General features: G+C 40.7%; 1 protein-coding gene across 1 annotated transcript in view; it reads left to right on the forward strand.

Annotated features, from left to right (window-relative positions):
- The window catches only part of LOC141131546 (uncharacterized), an 88,694-nt gene that overhangs the window by 26,105 nt on the left and 39,920 nt on the right, over positions 1 to 22,669 (forward strand). Inside the window, exons 3-9 of the mRNA XM_073618929.1 lie at positions 3,208 to 7,400; positions 9,769 to 9,830; positions 14,815 to 14,975; positions 17,216 to 17,325; positions 17,420 to 17,484; positions 19,518 to 19,663; positions 21,348 to 21,472. Of these exons, the coding sequence (XP_073475030.1) occupies positions 3,208 to 7,400; positions 9,769 to 9,830; positions 14,815 to 14,975; positions 17,216 to 17,325; positions 17,420 to 17,484; positions 19,518 to 19,663; positions 21,348 to 21,472 (4,862 nt within the window). The remainder of the gene's footprint in view (positions 1 to 3,207; positions 7,401 to 9,768; positions 9,831 to 14,814; positions 14,976 to 17,215; positions 17,326 to 17,419; positions 17,485 to 19,517; positions 19,664 to 21,347; positions 21,473 to 22,669) is intronic.

Here is a 22,669-nt window from a genome sequence, read left to right on the forward strand (position 1 = left end):
GGGGCGCTCGCTCGTCCCCACCCCCATTCCTGTCCGGCCGGGCTGCGTGCTCGGATAAGGGTCTGGTATGGATTGGGGGCGACCCCCCACGCCGTTTTTTCGGCGTAGGGGGTTCCCCTCAAGGTCCATACCAGACCCAAGGGCCTGGTATGCCTCTGGAGGGGGAACCCATGCCGGTTTTTTATTTAAAATTTGGCGCGGAGTTCCCCCCTAAAGATTCATACCAAACACAGTGCCGGCATTGGCGGGGATCCAAGTCGGATCCCCGTTCATTGAAAGTCGGACACATGCCGGCTTCATGTCGCAGGGCAAAGTCGGATCCAAAGTAGGACGGCTGTCGTGTCGCACCAGTGTGAACCCAGCCTCAAACCCAGTGACTCTCAACTCCTGTCGTCAGGACCCATTAACAGGCCAGGTTTGGAAGATAACTGAAATACATCACAGGTGATATAATTTGCTGCTCAGTGATTTGAGTATTCTGGTCTGCATCTCCCCAAGGTAATACTTAAAGTCTGGCCTGTCAGTGGGTCCTGAGGACAGGAGTTGAGAACCACTGCTCTAACCCATCACAATAAGCAGTCAACTATTCCACTTAAAAATATAATGTGTCACGTGCACTTTTAAAACTGATGCTTTTATATCTTTTAAGCCATTTATATAAAATGTTTTTTGTGTGTGTGGGAGGGGAGAGAGTCTGCAGAAGCGTTCTCCATAATGGACAACTTGCAGATTATGGCATGCTTACCACTGTGTTGGTATCCTCCAGCAATGTAAGATCTTTGTGCCTTGCCCTGTTCTATCTTTGCCATCTCAACGTTCTCCTGTTCTTCTGGACCTGGGATTCTCCTTCTTTGACCATTGGGTGCCCCTTATGATGCAACTCCTGTGATAACATTATTCTCCAGCTCCATACTAAATGATGCCAAGAGCGTACAAAAAAAAGTTAATAGCAAACAGGTAAAGGGTATTTTAAGCAGAATAGACATATGGCGTTTCTTTTAAAAAAAAATCCACTTGCTAACAATTTAATTTACCTTAGTTTTGCTCACACAGAATGCCTGTCTGTCCCAGGATCTACGAAGCATTATGGATTTTCTAAAAATATAACACAGCAGAAACTATTTGCTTTCAAAATTTCTAAGGCCCCAATCACACCTGAGCGTAGCAGGAATGCACATTCCTGCTTGTGTTTTTTTGTGTGTTTTTCACGCATTAGCACACGTTGCGTCTAGAGCACTTTCCTACCTGCCCCAAAGTAGCTCCAAAAACGTTTCAATCAGAGTTGGCAGATTCTTTTTTTTTTTTTGACACATCTGTAGTGCATTTTTTCACACAACAAAATGTGCATTTGCTATATGCGCTTGGGGTTCTATTATTTAATGACACTACAAGCGCAACCCATGATTGCAGCACGTTTTCTAAAATGCATGGCAAAACGCAAATTTTTATGTTTTTTTTGCATGTTTAGGAAACACGCAGGTGTGCATGCAGCCTAAAACAAATTGTAGGCCCATGTGAACAGAGCACACAGGGGAAGGGGGGGGGAGTAAGTCACTCCCCTCACCCATTCAGTTTTGTGTGTAAATTTGAGCTTGAGCTACTGAATTCTATTTAATCAGAGATATGAAGAGGGCCTGGTAAACATGGAAAAGCAGTCTACAGCTACACCTGTTGTCTGGAAATGTAAATAAGCAATATTAATATGCTTTACATAATTACCTGACAAAAAATGTGATCCATACAGACTTTAAACAAACATGATACATGCATTCCCAACTGTATTAGTACAATTCAATATGTTTTCCATACTGCACAAAATACAATCTTAATGAATATCTAAATCCAAATCAAAAATGTAATGTATTGCTGCTTATCAGTACATTGAGGTGGTGCATTAGGAGAAGGCATGGTGTTTTGTAGTACTAAAACATTTCCTGTCCTAGGGTGAGCATGTAAAAGGAGGGAACATCTATTTGGGCCCACCTTCATGGGCTTATTGCGCCCCTACCCTCTTCCACTCAACTTTTCATACAAGTTTTATGGGCAATAGGTTTGTATGTAATTAGGTTACTGTCTCTTTACATTATATGAGGAGAGTTTTTAGCCAATAAGAAGTCATTGAAGTTTCTAGAAATCCTGGGAGCCCTTTAAATATGGAAGAATTCCACAGGTTTTTCTCAATTGGTGAAGCCCTGGCAAAAGAGCTACCCTCCCTTCCCACCCTTTTGTCTCTGGCACTTATGTGGTTGGTCACCCTCGATTTCTAGGGGGGACAATAAATTTTCTTTTAATTCAATATGGCTCGAGTTCCAATAACTGAGCTTATAGACAGATATTAATATTTACTTGAATATTTTTGGTTGAATAAAAAATTAATAAATATTTATGATTTATTGCAAACCAATAAAGTGTTTTGCGGCCATTATATATGCCAATAATTTGTGTGGTGCTTTTCTTTCATTTTGACTGTATTTGGGGGAATAATGTTAGGTTTTGGGGCGTGGGCTGTATGCAATCCCAAGCTGCTCATACATAGAGTAGGTACAGTACAGTGAGTGAGCATTGTCCCCATAGGACAAGGAATGTGTTATTAGCAGGATCAGCAGGTGAAAATAAAAGAAAAAGGCATGAAACAAGAAAACCAACACAGCTACAGCATCCAAAGACTGGTAAGCCACAATACATAACATTTTCTTTCTTTAGATACTTGTCCCTTATTTTTTAAATCCAAAGATTGTCAGACAAAGCCAACTGTGACACAGACTGTCACTGCTGTGCTGCCTCTTTAGAATACAAACACAGCTTTGGGAACCCCATCATGTTTTAAAAAATCTTTTTGGAATACAAAGACTGTAAACTTATAGTAAAAACACATATAAAAAATGAGTTAAAAAATAGCATTTATTACAGTTTCTATTAGTAGAATAGCCCTATTTTACTTGCCATTTTGTAACTACTGTAAAAGAATTATTAATAACCAGTCCCTCCAAACCCAAGTGTTCCAATTGTGATCTGCAATTTTATTATATCCTATTAAAGGTGTTGAATTAAAGGGTAATGGATTTGTGGCACAATGTGGCATGCTTTTGTTCTACAGAGAGTGAGTTACTGTAAATCTTTTTTGATGGATTGTTTCATTTGTTTAAACACACACTCACTGATTGTCATTAAAAATGCAGTAATTATGGCACATTTCCTTTCTTTCAGCTTCCAGATTTGGATATGTTTTAACAACTGATTCCACATCAAGTCCCACCACTGACCCCACTTCCCTATCTACTACAGAAATCACCAACAACAGTGATTCAACAACTATACTACCCAACACATTGGTCACAAATTCTACATCTTCACTACCAGTCCCATTAGAATCCATTGGCACTACATTAGCACCAACTTCATTGGTCACAAATTCCATATCTTCACTACCAGTCTCATTACAATCCAATGCCACTACATTAGCACCAGCTTCATCGGACACAAATTCTACATCTTCATTACCAGTCTCATTACAGTCCAATGCCACTACATTAGCACCAGCTTCATCCATCACAAATTCTACATCTTCACTACTAGTCCCATTAGAATCCAATGCCACTACATTAGCACCAACTTCATCGGCCACAAATTCCACATCTTCAATACCAGTCTCATTACAACCCAATTCCACTACATTAGCACCAGCTTTATCGGCCACCAGTTCTACATCTTCACTACCAGTCTCAGTAGAATCCAATGCCACTACATTAGCACCATCTTCATCAGTCACAAATTTAACTTCTTCATTACCAGTCCCATTGCAATCCAATGCCACTACATTAGCACCGGCTTCATCCGTCACAAATTCTACATCTTCACTACCAGTCCCATTAGAATCCAATGCCACTACATTAGCACCAGCTTCATCAGTCACAAATTCTACATCTTCACTACCAGTCCCATTAGAATCCAATGCGACTACATTAGCACCGGCTTCATCCGTCACAAATTCTACATCTTCACTACCAGTCCCATTTGAATCCAATGCCACTACATTAGCACAAACTTCATCGGCCACAAATTCCACATCCTCACTACCAGTCTCATTACAACCCAATTCCACTACATTAGCACCAGCTTCATCAGTCACCAATTTTACATCTTCACTACCAGTCCCATTAGAATCCAATGCCACTACATTAGCACCGGCTTCATCCGTCACAAATTCTACATCTTCACTACCAGTCCCATTTGAATCCAATGCCACTACATTAGCACAAACTTCATCGGCCACTAATTCCACATCCTCACTACCAGTCTCATTACAACCCAATTCCACTACATTAGCACCAGCTTCATCAGTCACCAATTTTACATCTTCACTACCAGTCCCATTAGAATCCAATGCCACTACATTAGCACCAACTTCATCGGCCACAAATTCCACATCCTCACTACCAGTCTCATTACAACCCAATTCCACTACAATAGCACCAGCTTCATCGGTCACAAATTCTACATCTTCCCTACCAGTCCCATTAGAATCCAATTTCACTACATTAGCACCAGCTTCATCGGCCACCAGTTCTACATCTTCACTACCAGTCCCGTTACAATCCATTTCCACTACGTTAGCACCGGCTTCATCAGTCACCATTTCTACATCTTCACCACCAGTCCCATTAGAATCTAAAGCCACTACATTAGCACCAACTTCATCAGCCACAAATTCCACATCTTCATTACCAGGCTCATTACAATCCGATGCCACTACATTAGCACCAACTTCATCGGCCACTAATTCCACATCCTCACTACCAGTCTCATTACAACCCAATTCCACTACATTAGCACCAGCTTCATCAGTCACCAATTCTACATCTTCACTACCAGTCCCATTAGAATCCAATGCCACTACATTAGCACCAACTTCATCGGCCACAAATTCCACATCCTCACTACCAGTCTCATTACAACCCAATTCCACTACAATAGCACCAGCTTCATCGGTCACAAATTCTACATCTTCCCTACCAGTCCCATTAGAATCCAATGCCACTACATTAGCACCAACTTCATCGGCCACCAGTTCTACATCTTCACTACCAGTCCCGTTACAATCCATTTCCACTACATTAGCACCAGCTTCATCAGTCACCAATTCTACATCTTCACTACCAGTCCCATTAGAATCCAATGCCACTACATTAGCACCAACTTCATCGGCCACAAATTCCACATCCTCACTACCAGTCTCATTACAACCCAATTCCACTACAATAGCACCAGCTTCATCGGTCACAAATTCTACATCTTCCCTACCAGTCCCATTAGAATCCAATGCCACTACAGTAGCACCAACTTCATCGGCCACTAATTCCATATCCTCACTACCAGTCTCATTACAACCCAATTCCACTACATTAGCACCAGCTTCATCAGTCACCAATTCTACATCTTCACTACCAGTCCCATTAGAATCCAATGCCTCTACATTAGCACCAACTTCATCGGCCACAAATTCCACATCCTCACTACCAGTCTCATTACAACCCAATTCCACTACAATAGCACCAGCTTCATCGGTCACAAATTCTACATCTTCCCTACCAGTCCCATTAGAATCCAATGCCACTACATTAGCACCAACTTCATCGGCCACCAGTTCTACATCTTCACTACCAGTCCCGTTACAATCCATTTCCACTACATTAGCACCAGCTTCATCAGTCACCAATTCTACATCTTCACTACCAGTCCCATTAGAATCCAATGCCACTACATTAGCACCAACTTCATCGGCCACAAATTCCACATCCTCACTACCAGTCTCATTACAACCCAATTCCACTACAATAGCACCAGCTTCATCGGTCACAAATTCTACATCTTCCCTACCAGTCCCATTAGAATCCAATGCCACTACAGTAGCACCAACTTCATCGGCCACTAATTCCATATCCTCACTACCAGTCTCATTACAACCCAATTCCACTACATTAGCACCAGCTTCATCAGTCACCAATTCTACATCTTCACTACCAGTCCCATTAGAATCCAATGCCTCTACATTAGCACCAACTTCATCGGCCACAAATTCCACATCCTCACTACCAGTCTCATTACAACCCAATTCCACTACAATAGCACCAGCTTCATCGGTCACAAATTCTACATCTTCCCTACCAGTCCCATTAGAATCCAATTCCACTACATTAGCACCAGCTTCATCGGCCACCAGTTCTACATCTTCACTATCAGTCCCATTACAATCCATTTCCACTACGTTAGCACCGGCTTCATCAGTCACCATTTCTACATCTTCACCACCAGTCCCATTAGAATCCAATGCCACTACAGTAGCACCAACTTCATCGGCCACTAATTCCATATCCTCACTACCAGTCTCATTACAACCCAATTCCACTACATTAGCACCAGCTTCATCAGTCACCAATTCTACATCTTCACCACCAGTCCCATTAGAATCTAAAGCCACTACATTAGCACCAACTTCATCAGCCACAAATTCCACATCTTCATTACCAGGCTCATTACAATCCGATGCCACTACATTAGCACCAACTTCATCGGCCACTAATTCCACATCCTCACTACCAGTCTCATTACAACCCAATTCCACTACATTAGCACCAGCTTCATCAGTCACCAATTCTACATCTTCCCTACCAGTCCCATTAGAATCCAATTCCACTACATTAGCACCAGCTTCATCGGCCACCAGTTCTACATCTTCACTACCAGTCCCGTTACAATCCATTTCCACTACGTTAGCACCGGCTTCATCAGTCACCATTTCTACATCTTCACCACCAGTCCCATTAGAATCTAAAGCCACTACATTAGCACCAACTTCATCAGCCACAAATTCCACATCTTCATTACCAGTCACATTACAATCCAGTGCCACTACATTAGCACCATCTTCATCAGTCACAAATTTAACTTCTTCATTACCAGTCACATTACAATCCAGTGCCACTACATTAGCACCGGCTTCATCAATCTCAAATGCTACCGCTTCCCTACCAATCTCATTAGACACCACAGCAACTACATTAGCACCAGCCACAGCAAACTCAAATGCCACTACTTCACTGCCAGTCTCATTAAATTCTTCTATCACCACATTCACTAGTGTTTCCACATTATCTGCAGTGACTACTAACACTACTTCATCACTGGTTACATTAATTTCTAATGTGACCACATCCTCACTGGCACAGTCAGTCTCCACTACCATCAACACATACAGCACAAACAACATGCAAACAACCACTGCCACACCTATTGCCACTGTGCCTTTGGAATTTAAGATTGTCAATAAAGTTTTTGATAATGAACTGCAGAACCAATCATCTAGCAAATACATCAATCTGAAGATTCAGGTAGAGGATGAGGTAAGGATACTTGATATCATTTATTTTTATTTATTTTTTTGTCACTGGACATCAAAATCTCTAGCCCAAGTGCAGAGTTACTTTTTAAAAGTTGCATTTTCCATTATGACCAGGTTTTTTTATACACCTGTAAATGATGGGTAGTAGCAAATCTTACATGAAATGTCAGTATGGGTTGCAGATGGTGATGATTGAAATAGGAGAATTGCTGACTGCTTATTTTTTTTTTTTTATGTGTCTGAATATTTTGTGCATTTTTTTTTCATCTGAAATGATTTGAGTAATTTGTGAAACTGCACAACTACCATTTATGAATAGTGGATTCATTATCAAGATGTCAGCTACAGGTACTAGAAGTAATCCTAATTAAGACCTTCACATGGCAGTGGGAAAATGAAGATATTTTCTTAACGTGCACATACACTATATTACCAAAAGTATTGGGACGCCTGCCTTTACATGAACTTTAATGGTACCCCAGTCTTAGTCCGCAGGGTTCAATATTGCGTTGGCCCACCCTTTGCAGCTATAATAGCTTCAACTTTTCTGAGAAGGCTGTCCACAATGTTTAGGAGTGTGTCTATGGGAATATTTGACCATTCTTCCAGAAGTGCATTTGTGAGGTCAGGCAATGATGTTGGACAAGAAGGCCTGGCTCGCAGTCTCTACTCTAATTCATCCCAAAAATGTTCTATCAGGAATCTGTGCAGGCCAGTCAAGTTCCTCCACTCCAAACTTGCTCATCCACACTATAGCAAATCATTTGGTGGAGGGATTTTGAGGAAATTTGTGGGAACAGTTTGAGTGAGTTCCGTGTACAAATTTCTGAATTGCTTAAAAAATGAAGAAACAAAATACCAAGCTGAGAAAGATCACGCATGAATCTATTTGTTTTAAATGTATTTTTAATTATTTGAATGTAGGCGCTTGCCCTGAAAATGGCCTCCTCTACTACAGTACATAATAAAATTTGTCTCACACTAGCAGGTTCCTTGCTTTACTGTTACTAGACCTATATGTTAGTCATAATGTGCTGGAAATATTTTTTTTTAGAGAAAGAGGATTAAAAAAAGTGTGACTTATGTTAACACACCTATTATGTGGGCACACCTGTTGCTGAATTGCTTGAATGTTGAAATTGAATGTTGAAATTGAATGTTGAAATTATTTGAATCAAATGGAAAGAGGAAAAGCAGAAGAGTTTCCCATAGGGATTGCACTACCATAGGAATTCCCATAGGAATTGCATTTTAACTGTTATTTTGTATGTTACACTATATTACCAAAAGTATTGTGACGCCAGCCTTTACACGCACATGAACTTTAATAGCATCCCAGTCTTATGCCCCGTACACACGGTGGGACATTGATCGGACATTCCGACAACAAAATCCTAGGATTTTTTCCGATAGATGTTGGCTCAAACTTGTCTTGCATACACACGGTCACACAAAGTTGTCGGAAAATCCGATCATTCTGAACGCGGTGATGTAAAACACGTAGGTCGGGACTATAAACGTGGCAGTAGCCAATAGCTTTCCTCTCTTTATTTATTCTGAGCATGCGTGGCACTTTGTGCGTCGGATTTGTGTACACACGATCGGAAATTCCGACAACGGATTTTGTTGTCGGAAAATGTTATAGCCTGCTCTCAAACTTTGTGTGTGTCGGAAAATCCGATGGAAAATGTGTGATGGAGCCTACACACGGTCGGAATTTCCGACAACAAGGTCCTATCACACATTTTCCGTCGGATAATCCGACCGTGTTTACGTTGCATTAGTCCGTAGGGTTCAATATTGAGTTGGCCCACGCTATAACAACATCACTGCGCACCAGTACACAAAGCAAGACATGGATGAGTGAGTTTGCCAGGAACTTGACTGGCCTGCACAGAGTCCTAACCTCAACCGAACAGAAAACCTTTGGGATGAATTAGAGTGGAGACTGCGAGCCAGGCCTTCATGTACGTATCAGTGCCAGACCTCACAAATGCGCTTCTGGAAGAATGGTCAAACATTCCCATAGACACACTCCTAAACCTTGTGGAAAGCCTTCCCAGAAGAGTTGAAGTTATAGCTACAAAGGATGGGCAAACTCAATATTGAACCCTACTGACTAAGACTGGGATGCCATTAAAGTTCATATGCGTGTAAAGGCAGTCGTCCCAATGTTTTTGGTAATATAGTGTATGTGGCAACTTGCAATATTGTTCCATTTGGCAGGCAGTGTTACCATCATCTTAAAAAAAGACAATATCACATTTCTACATTGCTCACAGTAATGTGTATATTTTACAACTCCTATGGAGTAAATTACCATTCAGCTAAATTGCATAGTCATTTTTATTTTAATATTTCTTTCACAGATGACAAAAGTTTATAAGGCTAAATTTAATAATTTCAAGAAAGTAACAGTGACAGGTTTCAGGTAAGTGAATAACCTTTTTAGAACATTTATTTTAGTAAGTGACTTAGATGTAGACTGCATAGCAACAATTTTGACAGGCCATTTGCTGGTAATATGTTGTAATCATTATCGATAGTAGATATGTGAACAAACATTTTCTTTCAATGTATCTGTCATTTTTTATAGAGTAAATCAATCAGTTGAAATCCATTAATTAAAGATATTCGCAGCTTGAAATACCCCATGTTTCTTTTATTGGACTAACTGTATAGAAACCACAAATTATAGACTAATAGAATAATAACATACATGGCGCAGGAAGTTAAATTTCATAATTTTAAAGCAGTCAGAACAATAAAAGATGATTTCTGTTTCCACGGATTACTGCCCTTTGCACATTGATTGAACTTATTAGATAAGGCTATCAGCTTTCCTTGTGTTTGATGTAGGTAGACATTAAAATATTTGCTTTGTTACAGACTTCAAAATATTTGCCTTATTACAGATAAGTAACAGTTAAGGGACCTTCCTTCCACCTAGTGGGGAACATGATGGCTGAATGGTTAGCACTCTTGCCTTATAGTGCTGTAGCCATTGATCAATGCCCACAAGCAGAAATATATTCCATCTATTTTGTTTATCCATAGGTATCTACAGTATCTAGGAAAGTAAAGTATTTCTATGCTTGACTAGCATCTTAGATGTCTTCCAACTCTACTCATTTTCTCTGCATTAAAGCACATGCTGGAGTGAGCTAGTTTTCATTTTTTATGTTCAAGAATAAAATGTAGGAGACTCCAGCATAGTACTCGGCTCAGAACCCTAGTTTGTTGACCTTGTAAACAGCAAAGCAGTGGACCAACTATTTAGAGTACTATTGTTACTATAGTTGTTAAAGTTTTGTGCATGGTCTTCTGATCAAGATGCACATAAGAAGTTGTCAGTAAAGTTACTGAGCGGTTAGACGTTTGAACATTCATTGTTCATCTAGCAGCATTATCAACGGAATCTGTGGATCAGAAATTCAAGTTATCAGTGATCAGAGTACTTTGAAAGATGCAGCTTGGGTGCAGTGCCTAAGTTTGTTGCCCTGAAAGGTGTTATGAAAGTGTCCCCCAGCTCTGAAAAAGGCATGTGTGTGTAATTTTTTTTTTTTTCTTTTACTGTCAACAGGGTTCTACAGCCCAAAAATTGTTTATATTGCCATTGTGTCCCTATAGAGAGAATGCCCCTTGCTTCCTGTACCAGTGTAAACGCTGTCACCAAGAAAGGAAGCAAGGAAAAGGCTGCAAAATGAGGCCATAGACAGAAAAAGCACTTGAGAGGGGCCCTAATCTTACTCTATACAAAACTAAAACTGGAGATATACTTTAACCAGTTCTCGCCTGGCCTATAGTACAATGATGGCTGGGTAGGGACTTTCCTCTTTATCGGTGGACGTCATATGATGCTGTCTCCAACTGCATATTCTAGTGCAGAAGCTGCAAGGGCTTTCAGCCGTTCCAAAAACCCAGTTTTTGCCCTCATCAATACCCTTTAAGCTGGGGCACTCTGCCAGCCTTTTTATTGCCATCTCAATCAGCCAAGGCACACCTACTACAGACGAATAAGAAATTGACATTGCACACACAAGCATAAAACACGAGCATACAAACAAATGTAAAACCAGAAGACAAATGGAAATGGGGGAAAAAAACAATCATTCCAATTTATTTATTTTTGTATTCTTTTCTTTTTTTTTTTGTGTAAATGTATAAATGAGCACAAACAAGTAAACAACAAAACAAACAGAGATAAAAAAGTAACAATAATAAGGGGGGGGGGGCAGGGATCTCTCTCTGTTTGATCTAAATGGGAACTGAGATCATTTCCATTGACATTTGGCGGGAGAGCAGCTGCTACCCACCCCCTGCCTCTCTCCATTGGACACCTTGGTCTGTCTGCTCCCCCCACAGTTGTGTCATGCCCTGCTTTACCTCTTGCCACCCATGCAATAGCTGAAAAGCGGCTACAGCACGGGCTTGCAATGCCGGGAGGGCATCCATGGACGTCCTCCCGTGATTGCGCTACCCGAGCGTCTCCCCTGCGGTGCTCGGGCAACATGCTCTGTTATCGCCGTGTTCTTCTGACTCAGCTGAACACAGATTGGGGTAGAGGGCCAATCACAGCGCCCCTTTACCACGTGATCAGCTGTCAGCCAATGATAGCTGATCACATGATGTAAACACAAGCCGGTCATCGGATTTTCTCTCCTCATGCTTACAGCGAGAAGAGAAGAAGAGAGTCGGTAACCGGCTTGTGTTAGGGACATGTGCACTGATAATCATGGCACAGATTTTCAGTACCCACCTATCAGTGCTTCTTCCTTTCAGTGCAGGCTCATCAATGCCTATCAGTGCCCCCCGATCAGCGCAGCCTCATTAGCGCACATTAGTGAAGGAGAAAATGTTTATAACAAACTATGAAAAATGTTTGGGATTTTTTTCAAATGTTTTTTCGTTTGTTGTGATCACCCAGTGGTGATTAAATACTACCAAAAGAAAGCTCAATTTGTGTGAAAAATGATCAAAAGTTCATATAGGTACAATGTTGCATGACCGCCCAATTGTCATTCAAAGTGCGACAGCGCTGAAAGCTAAAAATTGTCCTGGGCAGGAAGGGGGTAAACAGTAGGCAAGTGGTTAAAGGCCCAGCGTGATCCTAGAATAATTTAATTGAAAATGCTGGCAAGCACCTATTGACACTGCTATAAATATTTAAGTTGGCTATTTTAGAGAGAGTGTCTCTCTGTTTCATGTCCCCATTAGTTCTTATCCTGCATTTTCTGGTCTTCTCAAGTTTTTTATTATAAGAAAGGAAGTTGGGACTTTATATGAAGCAATGAAGTAGTGGAGGTGAATTAATATAAACACATTTATTTAGTAGCATAGGTCTGCATACATAAAAATATTATTTCATATCCTATATACACAAGAGGCGTGCACAAGGGCTGAGTGTATAGAATGGAAAAATACCTGCATAACATCATATGGTCAGAATAATAAACATATATATACACATAAAAATGACATGTCTATGCCAATAGCAGCAGGCTTAACACCGGCACCTGCACCCACAAGGTACATCTGTATCCACCAGATGGTATAAAAATGAGATGTATTAATAGTCAATGAGTAATTAGATAAATAAATAAATCACAATCCGTATGAGGTATATGGCTGCGGCATCAAAATAGAGCTCTAAGCGTTTCGTGGGTTTTCCCACTCGTCAGGAGCGGATGCGTCAGACATTTCTATGGAATAAAAAGATTTAAGGAAATATACTTATCAAAGGAATTCAAAAAAAGTTTTTTCTATAACTATAGATGGTTAACTATTAGCACTCACCAACCCAAGCATAGACCACAAAGCGGGATGATCGGTGCAGGGTCGGCCGAGCAACATTGCCTCAACGCGGGAGCTGAGGCGGCATAAAACAAGGAAGCAACATCGAAAGGGCTTGAGAGGTAGATGGGAGCTCCCTGTGGCCAAAAAAGTAGTGTGTAATTTCGTGGAGCAAAGATGTCTGGGAACAACATATTAAATATGTGTGTGAATAAAAAAATAAATAAATAAAAAAAATAAAATTATAAAATAGTATAATATAATGGTGTTAAACATAATAATGATATATGGTAAGGGATAGTAACACCAATAGGTGAACCCAGTGTAGCTCCGTAGAAGAAGTGTGTAGATGATGGGAAATAGAAAAAGTACGAATAATGCCCAAGAATGTGAAAAGTGTCTGTGTGTGAGAAAGATAAGCGTAAACCTACGGCAAATTATAGTATGAATGCTGAAGGGAATACCACGTGCAATCAAGGGCAAAAAGTATGGACAGAAGACTGATCCACCCAAAGGGGGAAAAGGGGAGAAGAAAAAAAAGAAAGAGAAGAAAGTGCCTACCCTAATGCTGCAACAAAAAAGCCCCAAGTAGATCATATGGCTGGTATAAAGAGACCTCAAGGTGAGACTGGTCGGATTGAACAGCTCACTTGAAAGGGGGGTGTAGTTATGCCGCCAACGCCACGCCAATGAACCAATGGAGGGGAGGGAGCCGCACCGGAGGTGAGTGTAACACTCAACAACGATTGCGGAGACCTCCCCATACCGGGACAAAAGATGTTGTGGCTAAACGTCGGCGCCATGACATCATTGCTGACGTCACACGCACGGAGTGAAGCCGCCACACAAACAGCGTGACAAGCGTGGCGCCGATGCGCAACGTGGTAAGCGCCCCGCCCTCCCAAACACAGGGTGTGCAGGGGGAGAAGGGGGAGGATCCAATGAGCACATCGCAGCTCCCGCGATAGAGGTGGAGCCCAGCCATCCCCAACCAACGACCCATCCACACATGTCAGGCCATGACCGGGCAAGGGGAGCGCGCATGGAGCTTATGAATGGAGACAGTCCGTGCGGGTGCATGGAGCTAGTGGCAATATCGCTGCCTATGAAGAATATCATGTATATAGAGCACACAAACATGGATATGGATAAACATTTATAATGGCAAAATTTGAACCTTAATAAGGATACCCTATGGTTAAGGGTGGACGTCACACTGGGATGGCAGGGGAACACTGCCACTCCAATTACTCAACTGCTTCCATCCCGATATGTTTGTATAGAAATGGGGGGGGGGGGGAGTTTTTTAGGTTCGGATTATGAATTATTTTAATTGTAAAGGGTTTTAATAATGTTGTTTTAAATTTATGTTCTCAGTATACTTTCTATTTTATGGTTTATATGTAGTACAGAAAATGAGAATAGAGTAAAGCCAATACGAGTTCTTGCAAACCTATTATAATGCTATTGACTATTGACAATAATTCAGTTGTTATTATCTGTCTCCACTTCTACTACATATAAAATGGAGATGAAAATAATGTCATCAAGTCAGCCACACTAAAATACGCCTGCTATGCACTAAAACAAAGCTTTGACTTGTCCATTTGCCTGTGTTGCAGTAACGGCTCTGTGGTTGTTACGTCAGTACTTGAATTTGAAACTACCACTCAACTACCAGCGCCTTCCAGCGACAACACTGTGCGTGCATTAATCAGCAGCCTTCAAAGTAATAATAGTGTTGGGGGCTTTGAGCTGGCACCCAACAGCATCAGTTCCAACAGTAAGTGACAGACAAACATCAGCACATGTTCATTGGTGTATGATGATTATTGTAACAGGCTATCTTTCTACTATGTTTTGATCATTAGAACTTTTTATTATTTTGATTTGATTTAAATGTCTTCTTCCTTACATCACTGCCTCATTACTTACATAGCTGTAAAGTTAATTATCCTCAATTCTTGCTCTGTATATATACTTGGTTTTACACTTATATACACTACAACATTTAGGGGTCTTTGTTATTCTTCGTAAATTTTAGATTTCTGTCCAAATGGATCTTCATTCACTAATATACAATTTTATGTACACATGTATGTTTTCCTATGAGTTGTGATATCTGGCTCGATATTAATTCCTCCATCAAATAATATACCTACCGTTTATGAATACTAATATGCCACAATTGAAAACTTGTCAAGGTTTCTGACAAAGACCTGCAAGGATCAGTGAACCTTTGGCTAATTTTTCTGGTGGTCATCATAAATCATCATAGCTAGCACACCTGAGAATTATTAGAGGCAGCTTCCTTCTTGATTTATTATATTAGGGGCACTCAATAGCATTTGGAGGAGGTTTTCTAACATGCCTGATTTGGCCAGATTGGGCAATATTATCTCATGTTTATATCTTTCGTTAAAAGTAGCAAACAAGACATGTTCAGGAAATAACCGTTGCAACTTTCTTAGTTGTATTATTTTTTAGAAGAACTAAGGTAAAGACCATCAAAGGTGTTAGAACTAAGGTAAAGCCCATTAAAAGTGTTAGAACTAAGGTAAAGACCATTAAAGGTGTTAGAACTAAGGTAAAGACCATCAAAGGTGTTAGAACTAAGGTAAAGACCATCAAAGGTGTTAGAACTAAGGTAAAGCCCATTAAAAGTGTTAGAACTAAGGTAAAGACCATTAAAGGTGTTAGAACTAAGGTAAAGACCATCAAAGGTGTTAGAACTAAGGTAAAGCCCATCAAAGGTGTTAGAACTAAGGTAAAGCCCATTAAAGGTGTTAGAACGAAGGTAAAGACCATTAAAGGTGTTAGAACGAAGGTAAAGACCATTAAAGGTGTTAGAACGAAGGTAAAGACCATCAAGGGTGTTAGCACTAAGGTAAAGACCACTTTCCGACCACCCATAGTAGACTTACTGCTACAGTATGGCCATGTTGTGCAGGATCACGTATATATACGTGATCCTGCACTTCCTGGTATCGGGCACAAGTGTGCGCTGCCGGTGGCTCGCTCCCGCTGTAATTTTATACAACAGGAGCTGATCAGAGGGTCCCACAGACCCGATGTCTTCCGGGACACACACTGATTGTTCTGTACACAGGCAGAACAGCAGTCTGCTGTAAACAAGGCAGATTGGCATTCTGTCTGTACAGAAGACATGGATCCTGTGTTCCTGTAAAGCACAAACACCGATCCATCCCTTTCACTAGTAAAAGCACCTCACACACTACACTGAGCCATTAGCTAGGCGCACATTTAACCCTTTGATTGCCCCTGAAGTTAACCCCTTCCCAGCCAGTGTCATTAGTACAGTGACAGTGCATATTTTTAGCACTGATCACTGTATTAGTGTCACTGGTTCACAAAAAAATATCAAAAGTGTCAGTTAGGTGTCCGATTTGTCCACCACAATATCGCAGTCCTGCTATAACTCACTAATCATCATTATTACTAGTAAATAAATCAATAAAAATATCCCATAGTTTGTAGACGCTATAACTTTTGCGCAAACCAATCAATAAACACTTATTGGGATTTTCATTACCAAAAATATGTAGCAGAATACAGATTGGCCGAAATTGATGAAGAAATTCGATTTTTTTTTTTTTACTTTTTTTTATTGGATATGTTTTATAGCAGAAAATAAAAAATAGTCTTTGTTTTTTTCAAAATTGTCAGTCGTTTTCTTTGTTTATAGTGCAAAAAAAAAAAAATGCAGAGGAGATCAAATACCACCAGAAGAAAGCTCTATTTGTGTGATAAAAAGGACATTTGGGTACATTATTTGGGTACAGCGTTGCACGACTGCGCAATTGTCAGTTAAAATAATGCACTGCCTTATCGCAAAAAATGGCCTGGTCAGGAAGGGGGGTAAATTTTTCTGGAGTTGTCTGGCTGTTGTGGGGGAAGGGCCTGCACTAATTTAAGTATACATTTATGCTGCTATTATATAATCTATTATTTTTAGTCATGATCTATGTTACAATACTTTTTTTTTCATTATTTTATTTACAGATATTAGCCAGGCCAACCTTCCTCCACTCAATATATCTGTAAACTTTCTTATTATGGCACCATATAACGCATCTCCGAGTGAAACACTCAGAAATCAGACAATTGCTTGGGTAGGTTATAATATTTTTTTAAAAGCTTTTAGTGTGTCCATCTACCTATCTTTTAACATCTCTATATATAATAATATGTGTATGATCTTTATAGGTGCAAAATGTCCTATTGGAGCTTCTGAATGGTACAGAGGCAGCAAAGCCAAATATTACATTCACGTAAGTAAAGGAATTTTTTTTATTTACTTTGATTGCCTTGTAGACATACTAGACACAGTTATAGACCATAGTCATAGACCTTCCCTTTTTAGATTGTAAGCTGAAACGAGACGGGCCCTCTGATTCCTCTTGTAATGAATTGTATTGTAACTGTACTGTCTGCCCTCATGTTGTAAAGCGCTGCACAAACTGTTGGTGCAATAGAAATCCTGTATAATAATAATAATAATAATCGTGCTTTACAGTAGCCATAGTAGAGAGGGTTTAGAGCACCTTTGAGGTTTTTATTGCTGTCTGTGCCCCCCTGTTGGGGAGATTCACCCACTCTGTCACATTTACTATTACCATAGAAAGTGAAAGAAACCCCTCACTGTACTAAAAAAAAAAAAAAAAAGTAGTAGTAATAGTAGTAGTAGTAGTAATAGACCCAAAACAAAATCAAAAAATATAACGCAGCTTACCAATTCTTAGATGGGAGGCTGCATTCACTTTCCTTTTTAGGCCTTTTTTAATTTATTCCACCTGGTGATCAGTCTGTTATTTTTCAACTTCCTTTAACAGACCCAGCTGCCCAGCAAAGGTGATTAGACAACCCATTTAACACTGACAGTGGGGCTTACAATGATCAGCATTTATTAATTTATGTGAAAATATATATGGGGGTGGGGGGCGCAAAATTCGGTAAAATACTGAAAAAAACATCAAATGGAGCCACTGTGCCCATTAAATGCAGCCACTTGTGCCCCTCAAGTACAGCCACTAAGCCCGTCATATGCCTCCGCTGTGCCTCTCAAATGCTGCCACTGTCACCCCACCCCTCGCCAGCTCGCCCGCTGACTGCCCGGCATTTACCTTATCTTGGTAGGGGATAAGGCAGCAGGTCAGGCAGGCAGCGAGCTGTGGGATGAGCAGCAGGTGTGACAATGGTGGCTCCTGTGTCCTCCATTTGCCTCGTCTTCCTTCTGCTAGGCGTCCAATCACAGCGCCGATGCCTTCAGCCAATCAGGTGATGGGTATTAGATCCGTGCCTCCTGATTGACTGAGAGGTTGTTCAGTGTTAGAGAAGCGAATATTCATTTGCTTTTCTAACACATCTGGGTGGGCTCGTAGCGCAATGCTCTTTGCCACAAGTTCACCTTTTTTAAAGCCCATTAGAGCCTATGGCTCTAATCAGGTGCTTCAAAAACAAGCCCCCCTGGCTGGAATTCAGGGGCAAGGCATCCGAAAAGGGGCTGACGCCTGAATAGGGGGTGGCGGCGGTGATGGATAGGTTCATGCTATGCATGACTCTATACTACACAGAAGGAGGTGGCGTGATAGAGGGGGCAGCTCCAGAGCGCCCCTAATGGACGCACTGCCACTGGTCTAAAAGTGTCTCTGTTGCTCCTCTGACCAGAGTGGAGACACCCTTAGACAAGAAGTGTGTTTTTGGCCAAATCACCAAATCAAGGCCATAGCCATAGGTGTGTGTAGCCTATTGTATTAGGGTGTGCACCTCAAAGCTCAAACGATCTCTGTTTCGAGACAGAGAAAGGAACTGAGGACAGAGATTCCCCAGTCCCTTTCTCTATAGCCTCAGCTGCACAGGACAGTGAATAAATGGGAAGTGCTCTGTGCTCAGTGGCTTCCTGTTCATTCACAAACTGAAGCATAGTGTATGGTTTATTATGCTTCAGTCATATATGAACACAGTGAGTGATCGGTACTAATCACTCTTTGTGTTCATTCAAATAAAGGAAGGGGCCGGTAAATGTATGTATTTACTGCCCCCTCCCCTGCTCTCCATCCTGAAATAGGGGGGATGGTCAGGCAGCAAGGGGACTCTGTGTCACAAACAGGGATTAGGGTGTACCCAGGCACACCCGCCACACTCTGTGTGCATGTCTATGGTGATAACAAAAACTGAAGGAAAAAGAAAATGAATGCAGCCACCACTTTTAAGAATTGGTAAGCTGCAATATACTACAATTTTGTATTCTATACCATTTTAAGTTACAGTAACTTAACTATGCCATGTCAAATCTATATTTCAGCGACAATGGAGGATGGACATATACCACGGCTAATTTCTTTATAAATTCTACCAATTTACTGAGTGAAACCACAGCCCTGAATAATCTCATAGCAGCTAGAGGGAATGCTGGATTCTCCATTGTTCCAGGCACATTGACGGTTGACGGTAAAGACTGCATTATAATTTCGGAACTTTTTAGAACTTAAATATCTATAAACAGGGCTGTGCCACCCATGAGGCCAATTGAAGCGGCCTCCTGGAGACCTGGTGGGGTAACATGCTTTCATACAAACAAATATTTTAACATTTCCCACACAAATTACAATCTACTTTAGATTTATTGTCAACTATTTTGTAGACATACCTAATATATATTAGTATACATTATAGTATAACTAAAGGCAAAACCATTTTTTTTTTAGATTCAAATAGCGTGGAGAGGTATTAAAACACCTATGAGGTTTTTAAAGCTGTCTGTGTGCCCGTTAGGGAGATTCGCCCTCTCTGCCATGTTTACTATTATGGAACGGGAAAGATTCACCCTATTTGTTCCGATTAGCGTTATTACTGAAAGTTAAAGAAAATCTCAAATTTTGGGTTGTCCCTAGAATAGATCAGAAATCTTGTAATGGGGACACTAGTTCTGGTGACAGCCAGTGATCCTCTCACTTTGAAGGGATTTCTTTTCACTTCCTGTTTTGGCTAGGGGACAGGAAGTGAAGGAAATTCTCCCTAATGTGACACCGAAGGCCAAAAAAAAAAAACTGAAAGGAGTTAATTTAACTCTAGCCAAAAAAAAAAAAAGTTTTGCCTTTTTGTACTACTTTAAATGGATGGTGTAGGTCATACATGAGCTTTTGGTAAATCAGAGATTACACGCGTGAGACCAAATTTAAAGGGTTCAGAAAAATTGTTTTTGTTTTTATAGCAACGGATCTGATTCTTGAGAGATTTTGAATGAACACACATTAAAAGTTAAAGGAGAAAATTCTGCGTTGTTATTATTAACACAGGTTCTTCTTCTTTGAGGACAGCTGTATGTGCAGTGGGGTGCTACTCATTCAGAATGGCTTCCCGTGCACCAGAATTCACATAAGAATTGATATGGTGCCCTGCGTTGTAAAAAAAATTGAGATGGGTAAGCTGCCCTAATCGCCAACCTTTCAGACCTCACGGACTACTAAACTCACAATTATGAATCCTGCGGACCACTAACTTGAATCTTACATGCCTTATACACATAATTATCCGGCTCTCTGCCTCCTGCACTCTGCATCACACTGCTGCCTTAAATAGACTCAGCATTAGATCTTCCCTCCTTATCCAGCCATGGGCTTGCGCTCTGTGCTCCCTCTCACAGTCTGTGATCAGCGCTGTCATTGGAAGTCCCCTCCTTCACCTCCCAATCTCTGCACTACTCCCGGCGCCTCCCTCTGAGTTCACAGGAACCAGAACTGCAGAGGAGGTATCAGGCATCAATGCGCACTAACAGGATTGAATGTCAACACACATTGAGAACAACTCTGGTAACAACATTAGGCGGTATACATCTGCCACAATGTTAATTTGCTGCAGAAGCCATGGGGACCACCAACATTTTCTCGTAGACAAACAGTGGTTCACGGACCAATGGTTGGCGACTGCTAATCTAAGACATTGGTAGGGGGAAATGTTTGAATGTTTTCACAAAGATTCTTTACAGAAAAGTTGTATTATTCGTCTATTAGTTGTCATCTTACATAACAAAAATGGAATGTAGTCTTAACGGTGGATCAGTTAATTATAGATGTCTATTATTTATTTTTATTTGTATTTTATAGAGTTATTGTTTTTAATTCTACTATTCCAGGAAAGAATCTGACCTTTAATATAACCAGCCTGTCTCTGGGAATACTGAACCTATCTCCTTCATCAGACCTGATTGTGAAATCCAGCAATGCTTTTCAGACAAATGCTGCGGCCATTAGAAAATCGGTAAGATATAATTATTTTTTCATATTTTAGTGGTGATGAATTCAGTCACATCCTGGCTTCTTACATCTCTTTGAAATTCCAGTAATAAGATAGATAATTACCAGAAGACCTTTAATGAGTTGCCAATGCTTACCTCCCACATGGCAATTACTCCTTCTCCAAGATCCCTCTTCCTGGTGCTAGGTGTGCTATTCCCTGCCATGTGCGCCAATCCCTTTTTTTTTTTTTTTTTTATCTTTATTTATAAGTATATAGAAGACATAGTACTGAATCCATAAGAACAACAGACTCCGGTACAATTCTGGTTACATAAAAGAGAGACTAGTCTCAAAGAGTTATCGCCTAGGCAAAATCAAATAGCTTATTTAATCCAGGAGCATAATACATGTGCACCAATCTTTTATCACTTTCCTTTCATTGCTTGTATTGCTTTGATAGTACTGTATTTCTCATTATGATAATAATAGTATTGACATGACAGTAAGCTGTTTTCTTGAGGCTTAGGGATAATTTTAGAGTACAGGTTTAGCAAAAGAAATATTAAACTCGAAAACAAAATTGTCATATATATTGAGGCTTACATAGTAAAAGTCCAACTATCAAGTCCAACCAGGTCCAGCCTAACCTTACCAAACCTTAGATGTGGTGGCTGCATTAGTTTACTTTCTTAGGATTTTTTCCCCCTTTATCTCACCTGGTGATCCAGCCAGTAACTCACTTGTTGTCTTAAGCCTGCCATAGACGGAAAGATTTTTGTTCCTGCAACCACAGTCGACTCGCTCGATCCCCACATCAACATAGTCAGTGTTTATGGGTGAATCCCTACTGTGGAGTCATTGTGTTCTCCCGGAGTTGGGGGGCAGGGGAACCCAACCCTGCCAAGAGAACACGGTGTTTACTGCTAGAGGCTATAATAGAAGCTAGCAATAATCACATGTAAAATCTGACAGGCTGATTGTACACATGTTGATCGATTGATGAAGACCGGGCCATACACTAATGCAAAATCTTTAACCGCTTTAGCCCCGGAAGATTTGGCTGCTGAATGACCAGGCCATTTTTTGCAATTCGGCACTGCATTGCTTTAACTGACAAGTGCGCAGTCATGCGGCGCTGCACCCAAACAAAATTGATGTCCTTTTTTCCCCACAAATAGAGCTTTCATTTGGTGGCATTTTATCATCTCTGCAGTTTTTA

This window comes from Aquarana catesbeiana, linkage group LG03, assembly GCF_042186555.1.
Source record: "Aquarana catesbeiana isolate 2022-GZ linkage group LG03, ASM4218655v1, whole genome shotgun sequence".
Taxonomy (NCBI): Eukaryota; Metazoa; Chordata; class Amphibia; order Anura; family Ranidae; genus Aquarana; species Aquarana catesbeiana.